This window comes from Entelurus aequoreus, linkage group LG19 (assembly GCF_033978785.1).
Source record: "Entelurus aequoreus isolate RoL-2023_Sb linkage group LG19, RoL_Eaeq_v1.1, whole genome shotgun sequence".
Classification (NCBI taxonomy): domain Eukaryota; kingdom Metazoa; phylum Chordata; class Actinopteri; order Syngnathiformes; family Syngnathidae; genus Entelurus; species Entelurus aequoreus.
The window spans coordinates 4,582,096-4,601,652 of NC_084749.1; the positions used below are offsets into that span (position 1 = coordinate 4,582,096).

Consider the following 19,557-nt stretch of genomic DNA (forward strand, 5'->3'; position numbering starts at 1 on the left):
GGAGTGATAGTTGCTGGAAATGGGCCTCTATACACCTATGTAGATATTGCACCAAAAAGCAGACATTTGCAGCTAGAATAGTCATTTACCACATTAGCAATGTATAGAGTGTATTTCTTTCAAGTTAAGACTAGTTTAAAGTTATCTTCATTGAAAAGTACAGTGCTTTTCCTTCAAAAATAAGAACATTTCAATGTGACCCCAAACTTTTGAACGGTAGTGTATGTAACGCACTTTACTTTTGTTAAAATCTCAAAGTGACACAAAGTATAAAATAAAAAAAATAAAAAAAAGTTAGAATATATAATAGAAAATTAAAATAGAAATGAAAACATGAAGAACACTAGATAAACACTAGATAAAACAGAAACAGATAAAAATAGAAATAAAAGCATAAAAATGAATAACGGTACGTATCACGTCGTGACATTGCTGCTTTGACGAGCAGAGGAGCATGATCAGCAGCGCGCACACACAGAGTACTTACAAGCACACACAGTGTGTAGACAGGAAAGGGAGAACAGACACATTTTGGTCTAAAAATTAAAGATAAAGGTGAAACACCCTCAGGAAGAGGTGCTTTAAAACATGGCCAGCTAGCTAGCAGCTAACATCCATCGGCAGTCGGCAGTGTTTTAGCTACTTCTAAATCACTAAACCTCGTCTCCATGGCGACAAATAAAGTGAGTTTCTTACAAGTATCATTATCACTGCAGGACGAGGAATAGCTAAACATGCTTCACTACACACCGTAGGAGGATACAATAGCTCACCGCTAACAGTAAGCTAGCACCCGTGAATGCAAACAAACGCCATGGGTGTATCTACACCTGACATCCACTATAATGATACCAAGTACAATACCATATCTAGTCTATACTACTAACATTACGTCCATATTTTTTATCGTTCCAAAATCTGTTTTCCTTTTTAAAAAATTCATATTATGTTTAAAAAGTCAGTAAATACGTCCCTGGACACATGAGGACTTTGAATATGACCAATGTATGATCCTGTAACTACTTGGTATCGGATCGATACCTAAATGTGTGGTATCATCCAAAACTAATGTAAAGTATCAAAGAAGAGAAGAATAAGTGATTATTACATTTTAACAGAAGTATAGATAGTACATGTTGAAACAGAAAATAAGCAGATATTAACAGTAAATGAACAAGTGGATTAATAATGCATTTTTACAGTTTGTCCCTCATAATGTGTAGAAAATAATAGGTGGATAAATTACACAATATGTTAGCAGACTAATTAGGAGTCTTTGTTTGTTTACTTACTACTAAAAGACAAGTTGTCTAGTATGTTCACTATTTTATTTAAGGACTAAATTACAATAATAAACATATGTTTCATGTACCCTAAGATTTTTTGTTAACATAAAGCCAATAATGCCATTTTTTATCGAAAGGTATCAAAAAGTATTGAAATACATTTTGGTACCGGTACCAAAATATTGGTATCGGGAAAACCCTACTCTGGTTATAATACCCCTTCGGCTATCGAGGCAGAAAGGAAAGGAAATGTCAACACAATCATGGAAAACAATCAACGTAAACAAAATTGTAAAATCACATTGAATAATACAGAGTGTGAAAATGTAAGCAAAGAGAAACCTGAGAAAAATATTTTCTGCAGGTTTAGTGCAGCTAAGGTGTTGTGGTCTTTGGTCCAACTACGGTCCATTTAAAGCAGGGGTCACCAACCTTTTTGAAAGCAAGAGCTACTTCTTGGGTAGTGATTAATGCGAAGGGCTACCAGTTTGATACACACTTCAATAAATTGCCTGAAATAGCCAATTTGCTCAATTTACCTTTAACTCTATGTTATTATTAATAATCAATAATATTTACACTTAATTGAACGGTTTAAAAGAGGAACATCATTAGTAATTTTTCCTGATTAAGATTAATTTTAGAATTTTGATGACATATTTTAAATAGGTTAAAATCCAATCTGCACTTTGTTAGAATATATAACAAATTGGACCAAGCTATATTTCTAACAAAGACAAATCATTATTTCTTCTAGATTTTCCAGAACAAAAATTTTAAAAGAAATTCAAAAGACTTTGAAATAAGATTTAAATTTGATACTACAGATTTTCTAGATTTGCCAGAATTTTTTATTTTTATTTTAATCATAATAAGTTTGAAGAAATATTTCACAAATATTCTTCGTCGAAAAAACAGAAGCTAAAATGAAGAATTAAATTAAAATTGATTTATTATTCTTTACAATAAAAAAAAAATTACTTGAACATTGATTTAAATTGTCAGGAAAGAAGAGGAAGGAAGTTAAAAGGTAAAAAGGTATATGTGTTTAAAAATCCTAAAATCATTTTTAAGGTTGTATTTTTTCTCTAAAATTGTCTTTCTAAAAGTTATAAGAAGCAAAGTAAAAAAATGTATGAATTTATTTAAACAAGTGAAGACCAAGTCTTTAAAATATTTTCTTGGATTTTCAAATTCTATTTGAGTTTTGTCTCTCTTAGATTTAAAAATGTCAGGCAAAGCGAGACCAGCTTGCTAGTAAATAAATAACATTTAAAAAATAGAGGCAGCTCACTGGTAAGTGCTGCTATTTGAGCTATTTTTAGAACAGGCCTGTGGGCTACTCATCTAGTCCTTACGGGCTACCTGGTGCCCGCGGGCACCACGTTGGTGACCCCTGATTTAAACAATCCAAAAAACTACCATCCTGTCGAAGTGACTTTTCCTGTTTTATCCGCAATTTCTTAATTTTTACTTTATCTTCTCACTCCATGTAAAGAATCCACCGCGAGACAACAAGATGACGCGACCAAACTTGATAGTTGGTACTGTTACCTGATTGGCTGTTACTCCCACTGATCAGGGATCACTTCCTGCGTTGCTCGATTACCAAACAGCAAAAGATTTTTTTCGCAGAAACAACTTTTAGTTTCTTCCGAAGAAGAAAAAAACACATCGAATGTTTTATCTAACACATTTTTTTTATATCGATTGTGTCTATTGCGATTTATATTGATATTGTTTTATTACCCAGCCCTGCATTGGATTTTTTTTTTTAATGTTATTTATGCACACTTCATTGTGGTCTATATTAGGGATGTAACGATAAACTGTGTTAAAGATAATCGCGGTGAAACTCCAGAGGGATAGTATAACAGTTTTAAATGAAACTGTGATTGATAACTGCATTTTGATCAAATCATGGACTGTCTGGCGCCAGCTCGCTAAGTCTCTAGATAAGCGGTGTCAAACTTATTTTAGCTCAGGGGCCGCATGGAGGAAAATCTATTCCCACGGGCCAGACTGGTAAAATCATGGCATAATAACTTAAAAATAGAGACAACTTAAAAGTTGTTTTGTTTTACTTTGGCCAAAAATAGGAACATGTGCACATAAATAATCCTCTTAGCAAAACACTTCAAGTTAGTTGAAAATTCTTACGGATAAATCGGCGCAGTTTCAAAAACACTATGAAGAACTCTATGAACTTAGACTTTGTCTCAGTGTATTTACAAAGCTATCAAAGTTTAAGCACTTCCTGTTTAGCATTCTCATGGTGGCAGTTCACCATTAAAGATATGGTTTGGAAAAGCAACCAAGTGTTTCCTTAAACCGCCGCATTGGTAACATCCGCAACTGCCACAACACAATTTATCATCATTCAATTATCACAATTATAATATAAACAAAACAATTATCAAAATGACACCATAGCCGAAATCAAGGTAACATAACTACAAAATTAACCAATGTGAACGTGGTAGATTTAAGCATAAAATAAAACAAATGTATAAATACATTTTTACAATGGAGTTCAGGGTGCGCATGCCGCCGTCAACCAATTGCGAGTGCTGCATGGAACTCTAACTACAAAGATGATGATCATGTTGACTTAAGTCTTTGCATCTTACTGTTTGGTTATTTTATTCATTGAGTGGATAATTTACAATGAAAAAAGTTATTGTGCGTCAATACTGCATCAGTCTGCCGCCATCTGCTGCCAGCCACAACAGGAGCAGCTGATTGCTTGCACATGCGCTAATTGGAGTAGCGGCAGCCAACCCAGAGGGCGCCAAAGTCAGCTGACACGTCAACTTTAAACAGTATCATGTGACGTGGGTTACACCTGAATTGCTACTGCGACATCCAGTGGACATGTTTAGAACCGCAGTTTCTTTTATTAGAAAAATGCAGCTTATTTTTATACTTAAACTCATATTGCGGGCTGGATTAAACCTGTTTGTGGGCCTAATACGACCCGCGGGCCTTACTTTTGACACCCCTGTTCTAGATCAACATCTGATCCATCTTTTATTTGCTCTTTTATTCCACTTTATTTTATTTTTTTGTAATAGTATTTCTAGAATGTGTCAGAGGCTGTTGGAAAATGAGCTGCTGGCTGCACACTTTGGACAACCCTGCTCTAATCTTTGGTTAGCAACTGCACCACAAGATTATATTGATCAGAAACCTGCCTGATCGTCTAAGACGGCTGTTCCAAAGTACAGAAATGATAAGTTGCATTGTTAGCGAGTGTGACAGCAGCTGTTAGACGATGCGAAGGACAAACGCTGTAAGGAAACAGAATAAATGAGCACTCACAGTTGTGGCCATTAGCAAACCCCTCCCCCAAACGAGGGCATTGTCCTGAAGAAAATGGAGGAAAAAGGGAAGCCGGGGATATTAGGAGAACATGCAGATAATCATTTGGAAAGATTATTATGATGGAGACAACACAGCAAGGAAAAAGGTGTTCCTGCCAAAGCAAACATGTACAGAATATTTCCCACAATGCTTTTTAATTCCAAAATCAACTCAACATGCAATCTAAATCAAGTGTTGTTACTTCTTATCATCTCCTCTTTTAAAGCCGAGCTGACATTTAAATGATGTAACAGCAAAGTACGAGCAACACAAATGAGAAACATCTATCATCTCGGTTGCTCGACTTCTGCAAGACAAACTTTGTTTTTTTTTCAAGACGACCACTGACCCGATTCTAGCTAGGAGAGCACATGAAAGAGAATAGCTTTGTAAATATATATATATATTTTTTTCTTCCAACTACCGTATTTCCTTGAATTGGCGCCGGGAATATAGTATTCGCCTGCCTAGAATTACAGCCGGGTCAAACTCGTTTCGCAAAATAATTAGCGCATGCTTGGCACTTCCGCCGGGTCAAATATGAGTCATTAAATGACTCCCGCCTCCAGGTGGTAGAGGGCGCTAGTGATCCTTCTTGCGACTACCAGTACTGCAGGAGACAGGTACTGCAGAAGAAGACAACAAGCAGCAAGCATGCAGCAATTGTTTGCTTGCACTTTTAACATGGAGGATTACATATCTAAAATAAAACCGTTTTCTAAACTGGACTTTCAATCGAAGCAGGAGGTAATAATTAAAGGAATATCTCCAGAGACTTTTAAAATTGAAGAAAGATGAGAAAGACTGCCTTTGATCAGAAGCAGCTGCACATGGACCCATCTACAAGTAAAGGTAAGATCATAATAACGTTTTTTTTATTAAATGTGTTTTTAATGATAAGGTATGCGCCGGAGTGAGAAGAGGTTTTAAAATAATTAGAGCATGCTTGCTCATTCCGCATGGTTTTGGTAACCGCAGGAGTGAGAAGAGGTTTTAAATTAATTAGCGCCCCTGCGGCTATTCAAGGAAATACGGTATTCACTGTGGGAGCTGTGAGTTTGTTTAGTTTTCGCTCACCCAATAGACCAGGGGTCGGCAACCCGCGGCTCCGGAGCCGCATGCGGCTCTTTGACCACTCTGATGCGGCTCAGCTGCATACTTGCCGACCCTCCCGGTTTTCCAACGACCCCCCCGATTTTCCCAGGAGACTGCCTCTCCTAGAAATCTCCCAGGGTAAATATTATCCTATTTTCACTCTAATTACTTAATCAAGGGCGTGCCCTAATGGCACTGCATTAATTGTCCTCTATAGCATTTACAAACCGCGTGCCAGTCAGGCCACATGTTATATGTTGCTATTACTTGCACACGTAGGCGACAGCAAGGCATACTTGTTCAACAGCCACACAGCTTACACTGACGGTGTCCGTATAAGTTAAAGTTAAAAAGTTAACTTTAACACTGTTACGTTACAAATATGCGCCACACTGTGAACCCACACCAAAAAAGAATGACAAAAACATTTCTGGAGAACATCCGCACCTTAACACAACACAACAAATACCCAGAATCCCATGCAGCCCTAACTCTTCCGCTACCACCAAACCCCCCCACACATCAACCCCCCCACCCCCCTCTCCGTGCGTCGGTTGAGCGGAAGAGTTAGGGCTGCATGGGATTCTGGGTATTTGTTGTGTTGTGTTTATGTTGTGTTACAGTGCAGATGTTGTCCAGATATGTGTTTGTCATTCTTTTTTGGTGTGGGTTCAAAGTGTGGCGCATATTTGTAACGTAACAGTGTTAAAGTTGTTTTTGTACGACTACCGTCAGTGTAAGCTATGTGGCTGTTGAACAAGTATGCCTTGCTGGCACTTACGTGAGCAAGCAAAAGCTGCATTCAACATGTGGCCAAGCAGGTACGCTGTTTGGGCAGGCTGTAGAGGGCGCTAAAAGCAGTGCCAGCACGTCCTGAAATTTGGGAGTCTCCCGGAAAATTGAGAGGGTTGGCAAGAAAGACGCTATCAAGCGCCATTCAATTAAAAGTCGCGGGCCGCACTAACATTACATTTCCTTATTAAGATGCGTGCCGGTGCGTGTGTCAGAGACCCCTGGTTAACATAGCGCAAAGCAATTTAAGCTTTGTATGCGGTGTTTTTCATTTTAAATTTTCAAAAAATGTTTGTGGCTCCCATTGTTTTCTTTAATTTGTGAAACTTTCCAAAATGGCTCTTTGAGTGGTAAAGGTTGCCGACCCCTGCAATAGACTCACATAGCTTATGCTGGCGTTGCTACCATTTGTGGACGCTCCCTAATGTTACGTTGTTGTATGCGGCTTATGGCATCTAGAGTTACAGTGTACATGTCAAAAGTGGATAAAGCACCCCACACGACATGTTGGGGGTAAACACATCTCATTAGCGTCAAAGCTACAGATACACATAACGATGTGTTCCCAGTAGGGCTTACTAAAAGCACGCTTTAACTAACTAAATTCCAGTATCAGTATTGGCAAATTTAGCATTTTGGGACTGACATTTATTCAACAATGGTGAAAGTTGACAAATATATGTAAGCTTTAGGTTACACTCAGTACAACATTAGGTACAACTGCAGAATCTACAGACGTTTAAGAACATATGTATTATATGTACAATAGAGCTGAAACAATTAAATGTATTCATTGAATTAGAAAAAGCTTTGATTTATATACTGCTGCTTCAATTAATGGATAAACAAGTGCTACTAATGAAAATGTATTAATGTTTCTGGACCGCAAGGAGTCTGCAAAACTTTAAATAGGAGAAAACATTTTTTCGCACAACAGAGCACACTTTAGAGCGGTGGTGCGTGGTTGCTGTGATCTGTGTGACACTTTTTTTTTAATACATCAGGGTTTCCCCTTATTGTAACTCAGGCAAAATCGTAGCCGCCACACCTCAAAAAGTAAGGTTTTTTTACGTGACAACAAATGAAAGTAATATATTGTATTGTAACCTCCAGAAGAAGTCACAAAGTTTGACACTATTTTCAACTTTTACTGCCAATCTTATAACAGTTCCAACAGGTTTTGCCTCCCGTGCAAACACTTTTGTCTTTGTGCCTCCCCGGACACTCAACACTTCCTCCATTCTTTGACAATCTTTTATTTATTTTTTTCATATTATTATATTTCATTTTCATTTTTATTCATTCACACGTTAAAAGCTGATGATGTGCATTTGTTAAATAAATAATGTAAGGGTATGGCAATCAGAAAAATGGTTTAATCAATTTCCCCGGAAAGACACATTCAGGCTATAAAGTATGTTTGATTTGATTAATTGAACAAACTCGATAGATTACTCTAATACTAAAAAAAAATCGATAGCTACAGCCCTGGTTTATTGTTGTTGTATATTGTCTAGTACAGGAGTGTCAAAGTCATTTTAGCTCAGGGGCCGCATGGAGGAAAATCTATTCCCACGTGGGCCGGACGAGTAAAATCATAACTTCAAAATACAACTAGGACAAGTTTAGATTGTTTTCTTTCTTTTACTTCGGCCCAAAATAGAACAAGCCAATAATCCCCTGGACAAAACACTTCGAATTAGTTACATTCTGAAGGAAAAATTGAAAGAAAAAACTTTAAGCCACAGCCCTTCTAGGATTGAACAAAAAACAAAATAAAGCATAAATAAAAATGATTCTATGTTTTAAATACCTCATTTGTCATTTCCATTATTCACTCTTTCACAGAAGACATAATGTTCACAGAACTCTATCAAGGTGCAATGTCTCATGCAGCATTTGAAGTGTTTCTTTTAAAGCCCCACTTTACCGTCTAGGTTGTGGTGCTTTGGAAAACATGCTAGTATACAAATATCCTCAAAGTTGCATCATCAGTAAACAATCTATTACTTACAATTAGTTGCCAGGTTTCACATCAATGTTTTGCTTAAAGGCGGCCATGTTTTTCAACACATCTTGCACACACGTGCTTGTCAGTCCCCCAAAAGGTATCTACCAAAGTGGGTAGATACTCACCGGTTGAGCCTACACCCTAAAGGTACATTAGTTATTTTTTTCGGTCTGTTGATTCGTGTGAGGAATTTTTACTTCCAGGTCAAACTCCGGGGTTGCCGTGTAACTATTTGCTTGCCTTAGAGAATTGCTATTGCGACATCCAGTGGACACATTTAGAACAGCAGTTTCTTTCATTTAAAAATGCAGCTCAATTTTACATTTAAACTCATCTCGCGGGCCGGATTGAACCTGAACCCGCATGTTTGACGTCCCTGGTCTAGTATTTAGATGACCTATTTAGCTTTCTGACAGACAACACATTCACAACACTTTTCAAATCTCCATTGTGTTTACCTTCAGTCTTCACTGTGGTTAGTTTTAAGACATGCCAAGTAACGTATTGTAGAATGTAGTTCACAACAAAAGGCGTTAAAAGCCAATTTTTCCAAATCGATCACGCGCTTCTGTTTATCTTTTAGCATAAAACACGTCCATCCGTCGCTATTTTTATAGCCCTTAATCACGACTGCCTCAAAGGGATCACTAGTGTGAAACAAATTTGAAAAAATGCCAACTTTTATTCTGCAGACCACATGTTTACCAAGTATTTAGGTGGAATGTGTCACACTGGCAGGTTGTTATTGGACCAAAGTGTTTGCCAACTTGACTGGGCGTTTGCACGGAGATGGAAATCACATCTAGCGATGACAGAATGTGTGCGTAGTGTTGCGGATTGAAAAGAAAGCGGGTCATAGCAGCGCCGCCGCAGACCGCGCCTCTCGCCCTGGGACGCCTGCCCGTACATTAAGATGTGGTTTGGAGCTCTCTCAGGAACACGGCGAGGAAGAGCTGGATGAGAGGTATGGGGTTGACGGCGCAAACCGCACAGCCGCAGCTTGCTTCTCATGCCTTCCTGTAGACCCCGTTACCTCGCAGCTGCAGGCGGGGTCACGAGAGGAAGTGCGGGGCTAGAATGCTGATAACGACATATGACAGCGCCGCGTATCCTGCCAGCGTTGTAGCTTCGAAACACAAGAGATGTCATTTCCACAGTAAATTCCTATTTGTATGGTAAATGTGGTCGCACAGCGTGGGGCGTGAATGTCAAAACAACGCCGAGGTGGCGTGGCGTGGCGATGAGGGTTAGACAAATGAGCGAGGCCTTAATTGATACTTCACGCAGCTGGAGGACCACTGTTTATGTATTTCCATCAGCTCTAAAGCTCTCCACCTAACTTGACACAAATTAAAAGCCGTGAACGCTCTCAGGGAAATCATTGAACCCTTAAGGGTTGTCACTGGGGGTGGAATTATTAAAAGTACTGCTTTTGGATCCTCAATTCTTTACCTTAAATGTTTGGAGAACTACAGAACATGTACAGTAGCAGTCAAAAGTCTGGACATTATGGATTATTTAAACAATCCAGTAAACCAGGGGTCACCAACGCGGTGCCCGCGGGCACCAGGTAGCCCGTAAGGACCAGGGGCCGTACTTATCAAGCTTCTTAGAGTGCCATTTTACACTTAAGTCCTGAGAATTTGCGAAATTTAGTCCTACTCTCAAACTTAAGAATAAAAGCTTTTTATCAACGTTCTTAAGTCTAAGAATCACTCCTACTCTCCACGATATTTAGAGACCTTCAGAGGTGTCTTAAGTGGTTAGGAGTTGCCAGCAGGGGATGGCACTGAGGCGAGAGAGACGTGCGCGAACGTTCAGGGAACGGAACAATGTTGTTTTTTTTTGATGACGAGCAGCTGATCAAACGGTATCGTTTAGACAGAGCGGATATTATTTTTGTCACAGATTTAATACTTTTCAATTCCTTGTTGATTTCTGCATGTGTCTGCAGTGGGCTAGTATATATAGAGCCACCCACACCAGTTTCAAATTAGTTGCCTAATTAATGAATTGGAAAGAAAATGTTATGACAGTAGCGTATGTGTGTGGCCGTGAGGTGAGTGACGTCAGTGAGTGTGTGGGCGAGAGAAGAGAGGGAGCGGTAGCGTGAGTGCCGGCGGGGACTAGTTTGTTTTGTATTATTTTGTAGTTTATTGTCAAAATATACACTCCCATTGTCCACTTAAATATTTCCAAGATATTTCTTTATTCTTAGACAACGGATTCCCTTCCGTGATTGGTCATTTCTATGGACACAGAAATGACGTCACCTAAAATTCCGTTTACGGCACATAGTAATGTCGTAATTCAGCTCTGAGTGTGACACTTAAGATTCAGTCCTACACTTCGCTGAAAGTGTGAGTAAGACGCTTGATAACTAACTTTTAAGTGCAGCTTTCAGCGAATAATTTATTTACTCTTAAGTCAACTCTTAGCAGACTTCTTAGGAGTAATTCTAAGAAGCTTGATAAGTACGGCCCCAGATGAGTAGCCCGCCGGCCTGTTCTAAAAATAGCTCAAATAGCCGCACTTACCAGTGAGCTGCCTCTATTTTTTAAATGTTATTTATTTACTAGCAAGCTGGTCTCGCTTTGCCCGACATTTTTAATTCTAAGAGAGACAAAACTCAAATAGAATTTGAAAATCCAAGAAAATATTTTAAAGACTTGGTCTTCACTTGTTTAAATAAATTCATTATTTTTTTTACTTTGCTTCTTATAACTTTCAGAAAGACAATTTTAGAGAAAAAATACAACCTTAAAAATTATTTTAGGATTTTTAAACACATATACATTTTTACCTTTTGAATTCCTTCCTCTTCTTTCCTGACAATTTAAATCAATGTTCAAGTAAATTTATTTTTTTTATTGTAAAGAATAATAAATACATTTTAATTTAATTCTTTATTTTAGCTTCTGTTTTTTCAACGAAGAATATTTGTGAAATATTTCTTCAAACTTATTATGATTAAAATTCCAAAAAATTATTCTGGCAAATCTAGAAAATCTGTAGAATCAAATTTAAATCTTATTTCAAAGTCTTTTGAATTTCTTTTAAAATTTTTGTTCTGGAAAATCTAGAAGAAATAATGATTTGTCTTTGTTAGAAATATAGCTTGGTCCAATTTGTTATATATTCTAACAAAGTGTAGATTGGATTTTAACCTATTTAAAACATGTCATCAAAATTCTAAAATTAATCTTAATCAGGAAAAATTACTAATGATGTTCCATAAATTCTTTTTTAAAGTTTTTCTCTTCTTTTTGTCGGTTGAATTTTGAATTTTAAAGAGTCGAAATTGAAGATAAACTATGTTTCAAAATTTAATTGTCATTTTTTTCGTGTTTTCTCCTCTTTTAAACCGTTCAATTAAGTGTAAATATCATTAATTATTAATAATAACAGAGTTAAAGGTAAATTGAGCAAATTGGCTATTTCTGGCAATTTATTTAAGTGTGTATCAAACTGGTAGCCCCTCGCATTAATCAGTACCCAAGAAGTAGCTCTTGGTTTCAAAAAGGTTGGTGACCCCTGCAGTAAACTATCCATTAGTTTGCCTCGATTAATGGAGTAATGGGATAAAACACACTTTATAGCCTCAATGCGTATTTCAGGGGAAATGGTTGAAAAATAAATTTTTTATTTATTTATTTAACCTTCATGTTTTTTTAATAAATGCACATAGTCAACTTTGGAATTACACTCAGCAGATCTCAGCACTCACACACCACCGCTCTCATGTTCACTCTATTGCAGCGGCCATGTGGAAATGATGCCTCCGTATTTAAAGTTCCAGGACTAGGACTACGTTTACACTGCAGGCCAAAGTGGCCCAAATCGGATTTTTTTCCAGCTGACTGTTTACACCGCAAGTAAAATGTGATCCTTACCATACTCCTGTATAAACACACAAGGTCACTTGCAGGCGCAGTTTGATCAAGTGCAAACAAAAGCTGTTGACCGGATTCCGTACATGAACAAGGAAGTCGCTACTACTCCTACAAAAAAAAAATCGCCACACCTTAACAATTTGTGTTTTTTACGTGAAAATGTATTAAAGTAATATAATGTATGAATAGATATACAGTATAGGGTGTAATATATTTGGGAGGGTTCTAAGCTTTTTATGGCTGTTAAGTAGAGGAAACACGGACATCAGCGTGGATCGACGTCAGCTTTATTTTTCAACTCCCTTACGTAAACAACTGAATTAGTCATCTTGATTTGAATCGGATTCATTAACTATATATGACCTACTTACAGTTGAACAGGATGTCGAATTATATGAAAGCGTGTGTTCATCATAAACATTGTTATCAAGTCAGAAAAAGTCAGGCTGATTACAAAAATAAATATTAAATCCAATATAAGGAACTTAGAAAAACTGATGAAAAATACCTATACAAGTTCGCAGTGCAAGAATAAATACATTCTAACAAAATTAATAATAATAATAATAAATGTTTCTTAACTAAACCATCAATAAAATTCTAAGACAAATGAAAGCTTCACAACTTTAGCCACATTTTTTGCGCTTAAGAAACTTCTCTATGACTTTAGTTCCATACTTCTGTTTGCGTAATATTGTCATTACTGCCACAAGTGGTGGAAAAGATTCACATCCGAATCACGATTTTTCAACTCACTTATGTAAACAACTTTGGCAATGTACCTAACGTGTAAGCAAATACGCCAGAATGTACACGTCAATTCCGTTCAACAATCGCTATTTCTTTGGATTCAACGTATACAAAATACTGTATATTTTATTGGGCCGCCGAAAAAAGACTTTGCTCAGCAAAAGCAGATGTGTATCCACCTCCGCTGGTCACATTGTACCCCGTGCACACCAAGGACGCACTTTGCCCAAAGATGACGTAAAAGTCGCATTCAAGTCGCATTTCCATGGAGACTGCAGTCACACTTAAAAAGATCAGATTCCAATCAGATTTGGACTACCTCCTGATGTGGCTTGAATCTGATGCGAAAAGATCAGATTTGAAGCACTTTGGAGCGTTGAGACTGACAAAAAATATCCGATCTAAGACACTTAAGGGGGGGGAAAAAACAAAAAAGATTTGGTGCGCATTCTGTATTTTACACATTTTTAATAGTTGCACTCGTTAAATGATTAATTGAAGCAACAAAATATAAATCTAAGCTTTATTGTAGTCTAATTAATCGATTTAATCCATCACTTGTCACTTGTGCATCCAGACATATGACTTTATGTAACTTTTGGGTCCTAAAAACAGTTACCCAGACGTCCAATACTCAGGAATACATTATTAATGGTAATGATGGAGTTTTTAGTTATATTACATTTCAGTTACACGATGTACATCACATGATTACACTCATGTTAAAAAAAAAAAAAAGTAGGAAGAAGCACAGCTTATTTGTTATTTAGTAAGAGGTTACGAATGAAATTTCATGTCATGAATATCATAATTGTCACAGTATTGTTGAATGTAGTCAAAAAAAAATTACGCACTAAAAGATTTTAAACCAACTTCCGTCAGTCAACCCAACGGCAGATGTGGCTACAAATGAACTGGGTTCTCAGTCCTCACTGTAAAATGCTTTAGTATGGAGAAAAAAGCTATATAAATCCTATCCATGTTTAATATTATTTAATTTAACTATTTTTATAAAAAGACAATACACCTTTGTGGCAGGAAAAACCTTATTTACTTTTTAAGAGCCATATTATTGCAACTGAATGTTTGAATATGTTTATCTTTTTACGTTATAATTTGTGAAAGGTTCTAGATTTTTTTTTAATGACAAAGCCAGAACGAGCGTCGCAAGTCCGCCGGTTTATGTGACATCACGCATGTACACTTCCTGTTGTAGACGCCGCGTCACATTCCTCCAAGTATAGAACGATGGCTCTTTTCTAACAGAGCACAACCTATAGGTTAAAATTGGTTTTCTTAGTTGCTCAGAAAGTAATGTGTTTATACAAGCTTAGATTGTAGTATTTTGTTTCTTACTGGGGAAAGACGTTAATGTCTCTCGTATTCATGTTAGCATTTAAGCTAGCTATCCAGCTATTAGCACGCCAGCTTGCATCTTCCGTAAATAAGCAGTACCACCAGTCCATGAGTCTATCAAAGTGTGGTTATCAATCATGGTTTTACGGTAAGTTTTATTTATCTATATTCATTTTTTGGGTTAGTTAGCTTGGTTCGTGACAACGCTTTCTTCTCTTTTTAGTTGTAAAAATGTAAAAACAACCAAGCAATAATATAGCGAGAAAACAACAGAACAAACTTGACCTTTGGCAAAAAACCTTCCCGAGTGGCACAGTTTGACTTGCCAAAGTTTTCCACCGTTGCCATAGCCGTGAGGTTAAAAAAAATGTTGGTGTTTGCTCACTCTTCTGCTCCTGAACCACTGCACACAAAAGGATGAAAATCCAAACGTACATCTTTACTGTGTTGCCCGTAGTGTTCTGTTTCCGACAAATAACGTGGCAGCCCCAGAGTTTGACCTATAAGTTAAAATTCCTCACACGAATCAACAGACCGTACAAAATAACGAATGTACCTTTAGGGTGTAGGCTCAACCAGTGCCAAATTTGGTAGATACCTTTGGGGGACTGACAAGCACTTGTGTGCAAGATTTTAGCAAGATTTGTTGAAAAACATGGCCGCCTTCAAGCAAAACATTAATGCGAAACCTGGCAACTAATTGTAAGTTATAGATTGTTTAATGATTATGCAACTTTGAGGATATTTGTATTACATACATGTATACTAGCATGTTTTCCAAAGCACCACAACCTATAGAGGGTGCTACAAATGTCAGTTACAAAATGACCATGGGGCAGTCTTAACTATTTTCTAAAATCAGTCCTGGCTCCAACATTTAGGAACCATACCCAAATGTACCAATATTTGAATACCATGTTTAACTTTGTAACAACGGACACACAAAAACGCTTGGTTAAATTGACCATTTTGAACTACAATGACGTGATTTTAACATAAGGTGGTGACAAGAAGAACAAAGTATTGAGAAAATGGTCATCAAAATGACTTCCACCTTCTCAGCCATCAGAGCAAAAACACATGCACTCTTCTTCTTCAGCGCTATCGTCCCCAAATTTGCTACACAGCTTGAAGGAACTCACAAGAACATGTGTGCGAATTTTGAGCAAGATTCGTTGAAAAACATGGCCGCCATTAGGCAAAACTGATGCAGAACTTAACTGATTGTTCAAAAGACATTGACAGTTTGATGATACAACTTTGAGATTATCTGTATTACGTGTATGCTAGCATGTCCTCCATTGCACTTTGACCACAGCCCATAGGGGGCGCTAGGAATTTACAAAATGACCATGGGGTGGTCCTAATCAGTCTTGTCTCCAACTACTAGGAACCATACCCAACCAAACCAATAAGTACGATACGCAATTTTAGTACAATGTTAACAATGGACAAAAACTCTTGGTCGAAATGAGCATTGTGAAGCACATTTTGGATCGTATAGGACTTCAATGATGTCATTTTAATGTAATATGTTGGGGACAAGAAGAGCTAAGCGTTGACAGAAGGCTCATCAAAATGACTTCCAATTTGTTATTCTTATAGCCAGACCTGTGTGTTTACTTCCGTACTTAACGGTTTTGCCTTCAAACAGTTGTAGCCGAAACCGTGAGGTACGAAAGTAAACACACAGGTTTGGCTATAAGAATAACAAATTGCATCACTTCTGGAAGACCTAATGAACCTCTTTGGATTATAATTGATTAAATGATTGAGACTTTTATTAGTAGATTGCACAGTACAGTACATATTCCGTACAATTGATCACTAAATGGTAACACCCGAATACGTTTTTCAACTTGTTTAAGTCGGGGTCCACGTTAATCAATTCATGGTAATGACTTCCACCTTCTCAGCAATCAGAGCAAAAAAAACATGCACTCTTCTTCTTTAACACTATCATTACCAAATTTGATACACACCTTTAAGAGAACGACAAAAACCTGGGTGCGAATTTTGAGCAAGATTGGTTGAAGAACACGGCCGGTTTCAAGCAAACATTGATGTGGTGCTTGGCAACTAATCACCCATGAGTCTTTCACCATTTGTCTGATCATTATACAACTTTGAGTTTATCTGTTTTACGTGTATGCTAGCATGTCTTCCAAAGCACTTAGACCACAACCCATAGGGGGCGCTAGACATTTACAAAATACCATGGAGCGGTCCTAATGTTTTTTCTTAATCAGTCTCGTCTTCAACCTTTAGAAAGCTATATCCAATCAAACCAATAAGTACAGTACAGCAATTTTAGTACCATGTTAACAATGGACACAACAACTCTTAGTGGAAATTAGCATCTTGACGCCCATTTCGAGCTGTAGTATGACCACAATGATGCGATTTTAATGCCATAAGATGGCGACAAGAAAGCCACTCATTCTTCTTTAGCACCATGATCACCAAATTTGCTACACACCTTTAAAAGGAGCTGACTAGCACATGTGAGCAAAATTTGAACAAGATTGGTTGAAAACATGCACCTGGGGTTAGGTTGATTGGCAACACTAAATGCTCCCTAGTGTGTGAATGTTGTCTGTCTATCTGTGTTGGCCCTGTGGTGAGGTGGCGACTTGTCCAGGGTGTACACCGCCTTCCGCCCGAAGCAGTTGAGATAGGCTCCAGCACCCACCGCGACCACGAATGGGACAAGCGGTAGAAAATGGATGGATGGATGGTTGAAAAACATGGCCTTCAAGCAAAACATTGATGCGGAACTTGGCAACTAATTGTCCATAACGGGTTCTAATTTTTTGGAATGCCTGCATGTCCATCAGTCGTACACAACAGAAGGGTGCCAATAGGTAGTGTCCGGTCATTTTAGGTGTATTTACAACTTTTAACAATGGAGACGCTTGGTTAAAACTAGGCGAATGCTACTTTCTTGCACATTTCAGGCAGTAGTGTGAGGTTTTTAAAAGGTGGGCATTGACAGAATGTGTCATCAAGAAGATGAGTTGACAGACTTCCACCTTCTTCTTCTTCTTCACCATCATTGCACTCCATTAGTGTGACGATGAGGAGGAACGGTGGAGTCTCTAAAGTTGTCTCACTTACAACAAAACGATAGAAAATAGACGATTACTCACCGGTGGTCGATTTTGAGGGAACATCCTGGCCGCCAACGTGCGTCTCTGCGCGGGTCTTGTCCTTCTTGTCTCCCCGGTAAGCTTGATGGAGAAATACTCGTTTGTTGTTGTTGTTGTTGTGGGGTTGTTGTTTTTTTTTACTGATACATTGGTCCTGTTTTGGGAGAAGAGAGGAATAACGAGGTGGAAGCTGCGCTCCGCTCGCCTCGCCTCCTTTGTTCTGGCTGCGGTTCTTCCCGGAGCACCGCCGCCCAGCTCTCCACGCTTGAGGCCGGTGGTGGGGGGACAGAGAGGAGGAGCACCCGGTCCTCTGCTCGGTCTATGAGAGCCCTTCCTCCGGTCCTCTGCTCGGTCTATGAGAGCCCTTCCTCCGGTCCTCTGCTCGGTCTATGAGAGCCCTTCCTCCGGTCCTCTGCTCGGTCTATGAGAGCCCTTCCTCCGGTCCTCTGCTCGGTCTATGAGAGCCCTTCCTCCGGTCCTCTGCTCGGTTTATGAGAGCCCTTCCTCCGGTCCTCTGCTCGGTCTATGAGAGCCCTTCCTCCGGTCCTCTGCTCGGTCTATGAGAGCCCTTCCTCCGGTCCTCTGCTCGGTCTATGAGAGCCCTTCCTCCGGTCCTCTGCTCGGTCTATGAGAGCCCTTCCTCCGGTCCTCTGCTCGGTGTATGAGAGCCTTTCCTCCGGTCCTCTGCTCGGTGTATGAGAGCCCTTCCTCCGGTCCTCTGCTCGGTCTATGAGAGCCCTTCCTCCGGTCCTCTGCTCGGTGTATGAGAGCCCTTCCTCCGGTCCTCTGCTCGGTCTATGAGAGCCCTTCCTCCGGTCCTCTGCTCGGTCTATGAGAGCCCTTCCTCCGGTCCTCTGCTCGGTGTATGAGAGCCTTTCCTCCGGTCCTCTGCTCGGTCTATGAGAGCCCTTCCTCCGGTCCTCTGCTCGGTCTATGAGAGCCCTTCCTCCGGTCCTCTGCTCGGTGTATGAGAGCCCTTCCTCCGGTGGTCCTCTGCCGGTCGTCTCGCTGCGCCAAAAGTGTCCAAAGTTCCCGTGCAGGCTGAAGAGGAGAGAGTGTCTGTGTTGCTTGCAGGCATTGAATACAAGCGCCAGCCTCTTTTGTCTCCCTCTTTTCACAGCCTCACCCTCGCCTCGCCTCGCCTCGCCTCACCCTCCTCTCTCACCCGCAATGGGACACAAACATATGAGTGGCCTGCTTAAAGGACGGGGGAGGGGGACACCCCCACACATATTTTGTTTTTATATCATCACTAATACGTAGTAGTTTCTGGTTGGAATGAATATATATTTATATTCGACTACGCTTCATTATTATTTCTTTTAAGTTCATTTATAGAGGAGGAAAAGTGTCCGTGGTTGTGTTCTCATTGATTGAATGAAAAGCTCCACGTGGGGCTGGGGAAAAAGCCTAGGCGACATAAGCCAATCAGCGGCCAGCATGCCCACGTGGGGATCTAACTGTCCTTTCCCTGATTGGCTGGATGAAGCAGCACGTCAATCAAAAGGGGGTGGAGGGGGGAGGGGGGAGGCTCACGCTGGGGTTAACCCCTTCCTGGCAACAAGGGGGAGGGTTCTCGTGATGGGAATTTCGGCTCCTTTTAAAAGAGACGCTTTTTTTGACTCACGAAAGGAGTTGATTTTTTTTATTTTTTTTATGGAAACTTGATTTGATTTATTTAAAAAAATAAAAAAAATAAGTGAACGTTGTATGTATTGTTTTGTTGATCAATATTGAAATGTACTAGGCCGGTGGTCGGCAACCCGTGGCGCGGCTCTTTAGCGCCGCCCTAGTGGCTCTCTGGAGCTTTTTCAAAAATTTATGAAAAATGGAAAAAGATTAGGGGAAAAAAATACATATTT

At 39.2% G+C, this 19,557-nt stretch overlaps 1 protein-coding gene across 1 annotated transcript in view; it reads right to left on the reverse strand.

The window, feature by feature from the left end:
- tle2a (TLE family member 2, transcriptional corepressor a) overlaps positions 1-19,083 on the reverse strand; it is a 137,494-nt gene extending 118,411 nt beyond the window's left edge. Inside the window, 2 exon segments of the mRNA XM_062027709.1 lie at positions 4,608-4,652; positions 17,696-19,083. Coding sequence (XP_061883693.1) covers positions 4,608-4,652; positions 17,696-17,719 — 69 coding nt within the window. The 5' untranslated portion in view covers positions 17,720-19,083.
- Positions 19,084-19,557: the final 474 nt, after the last annotated feature.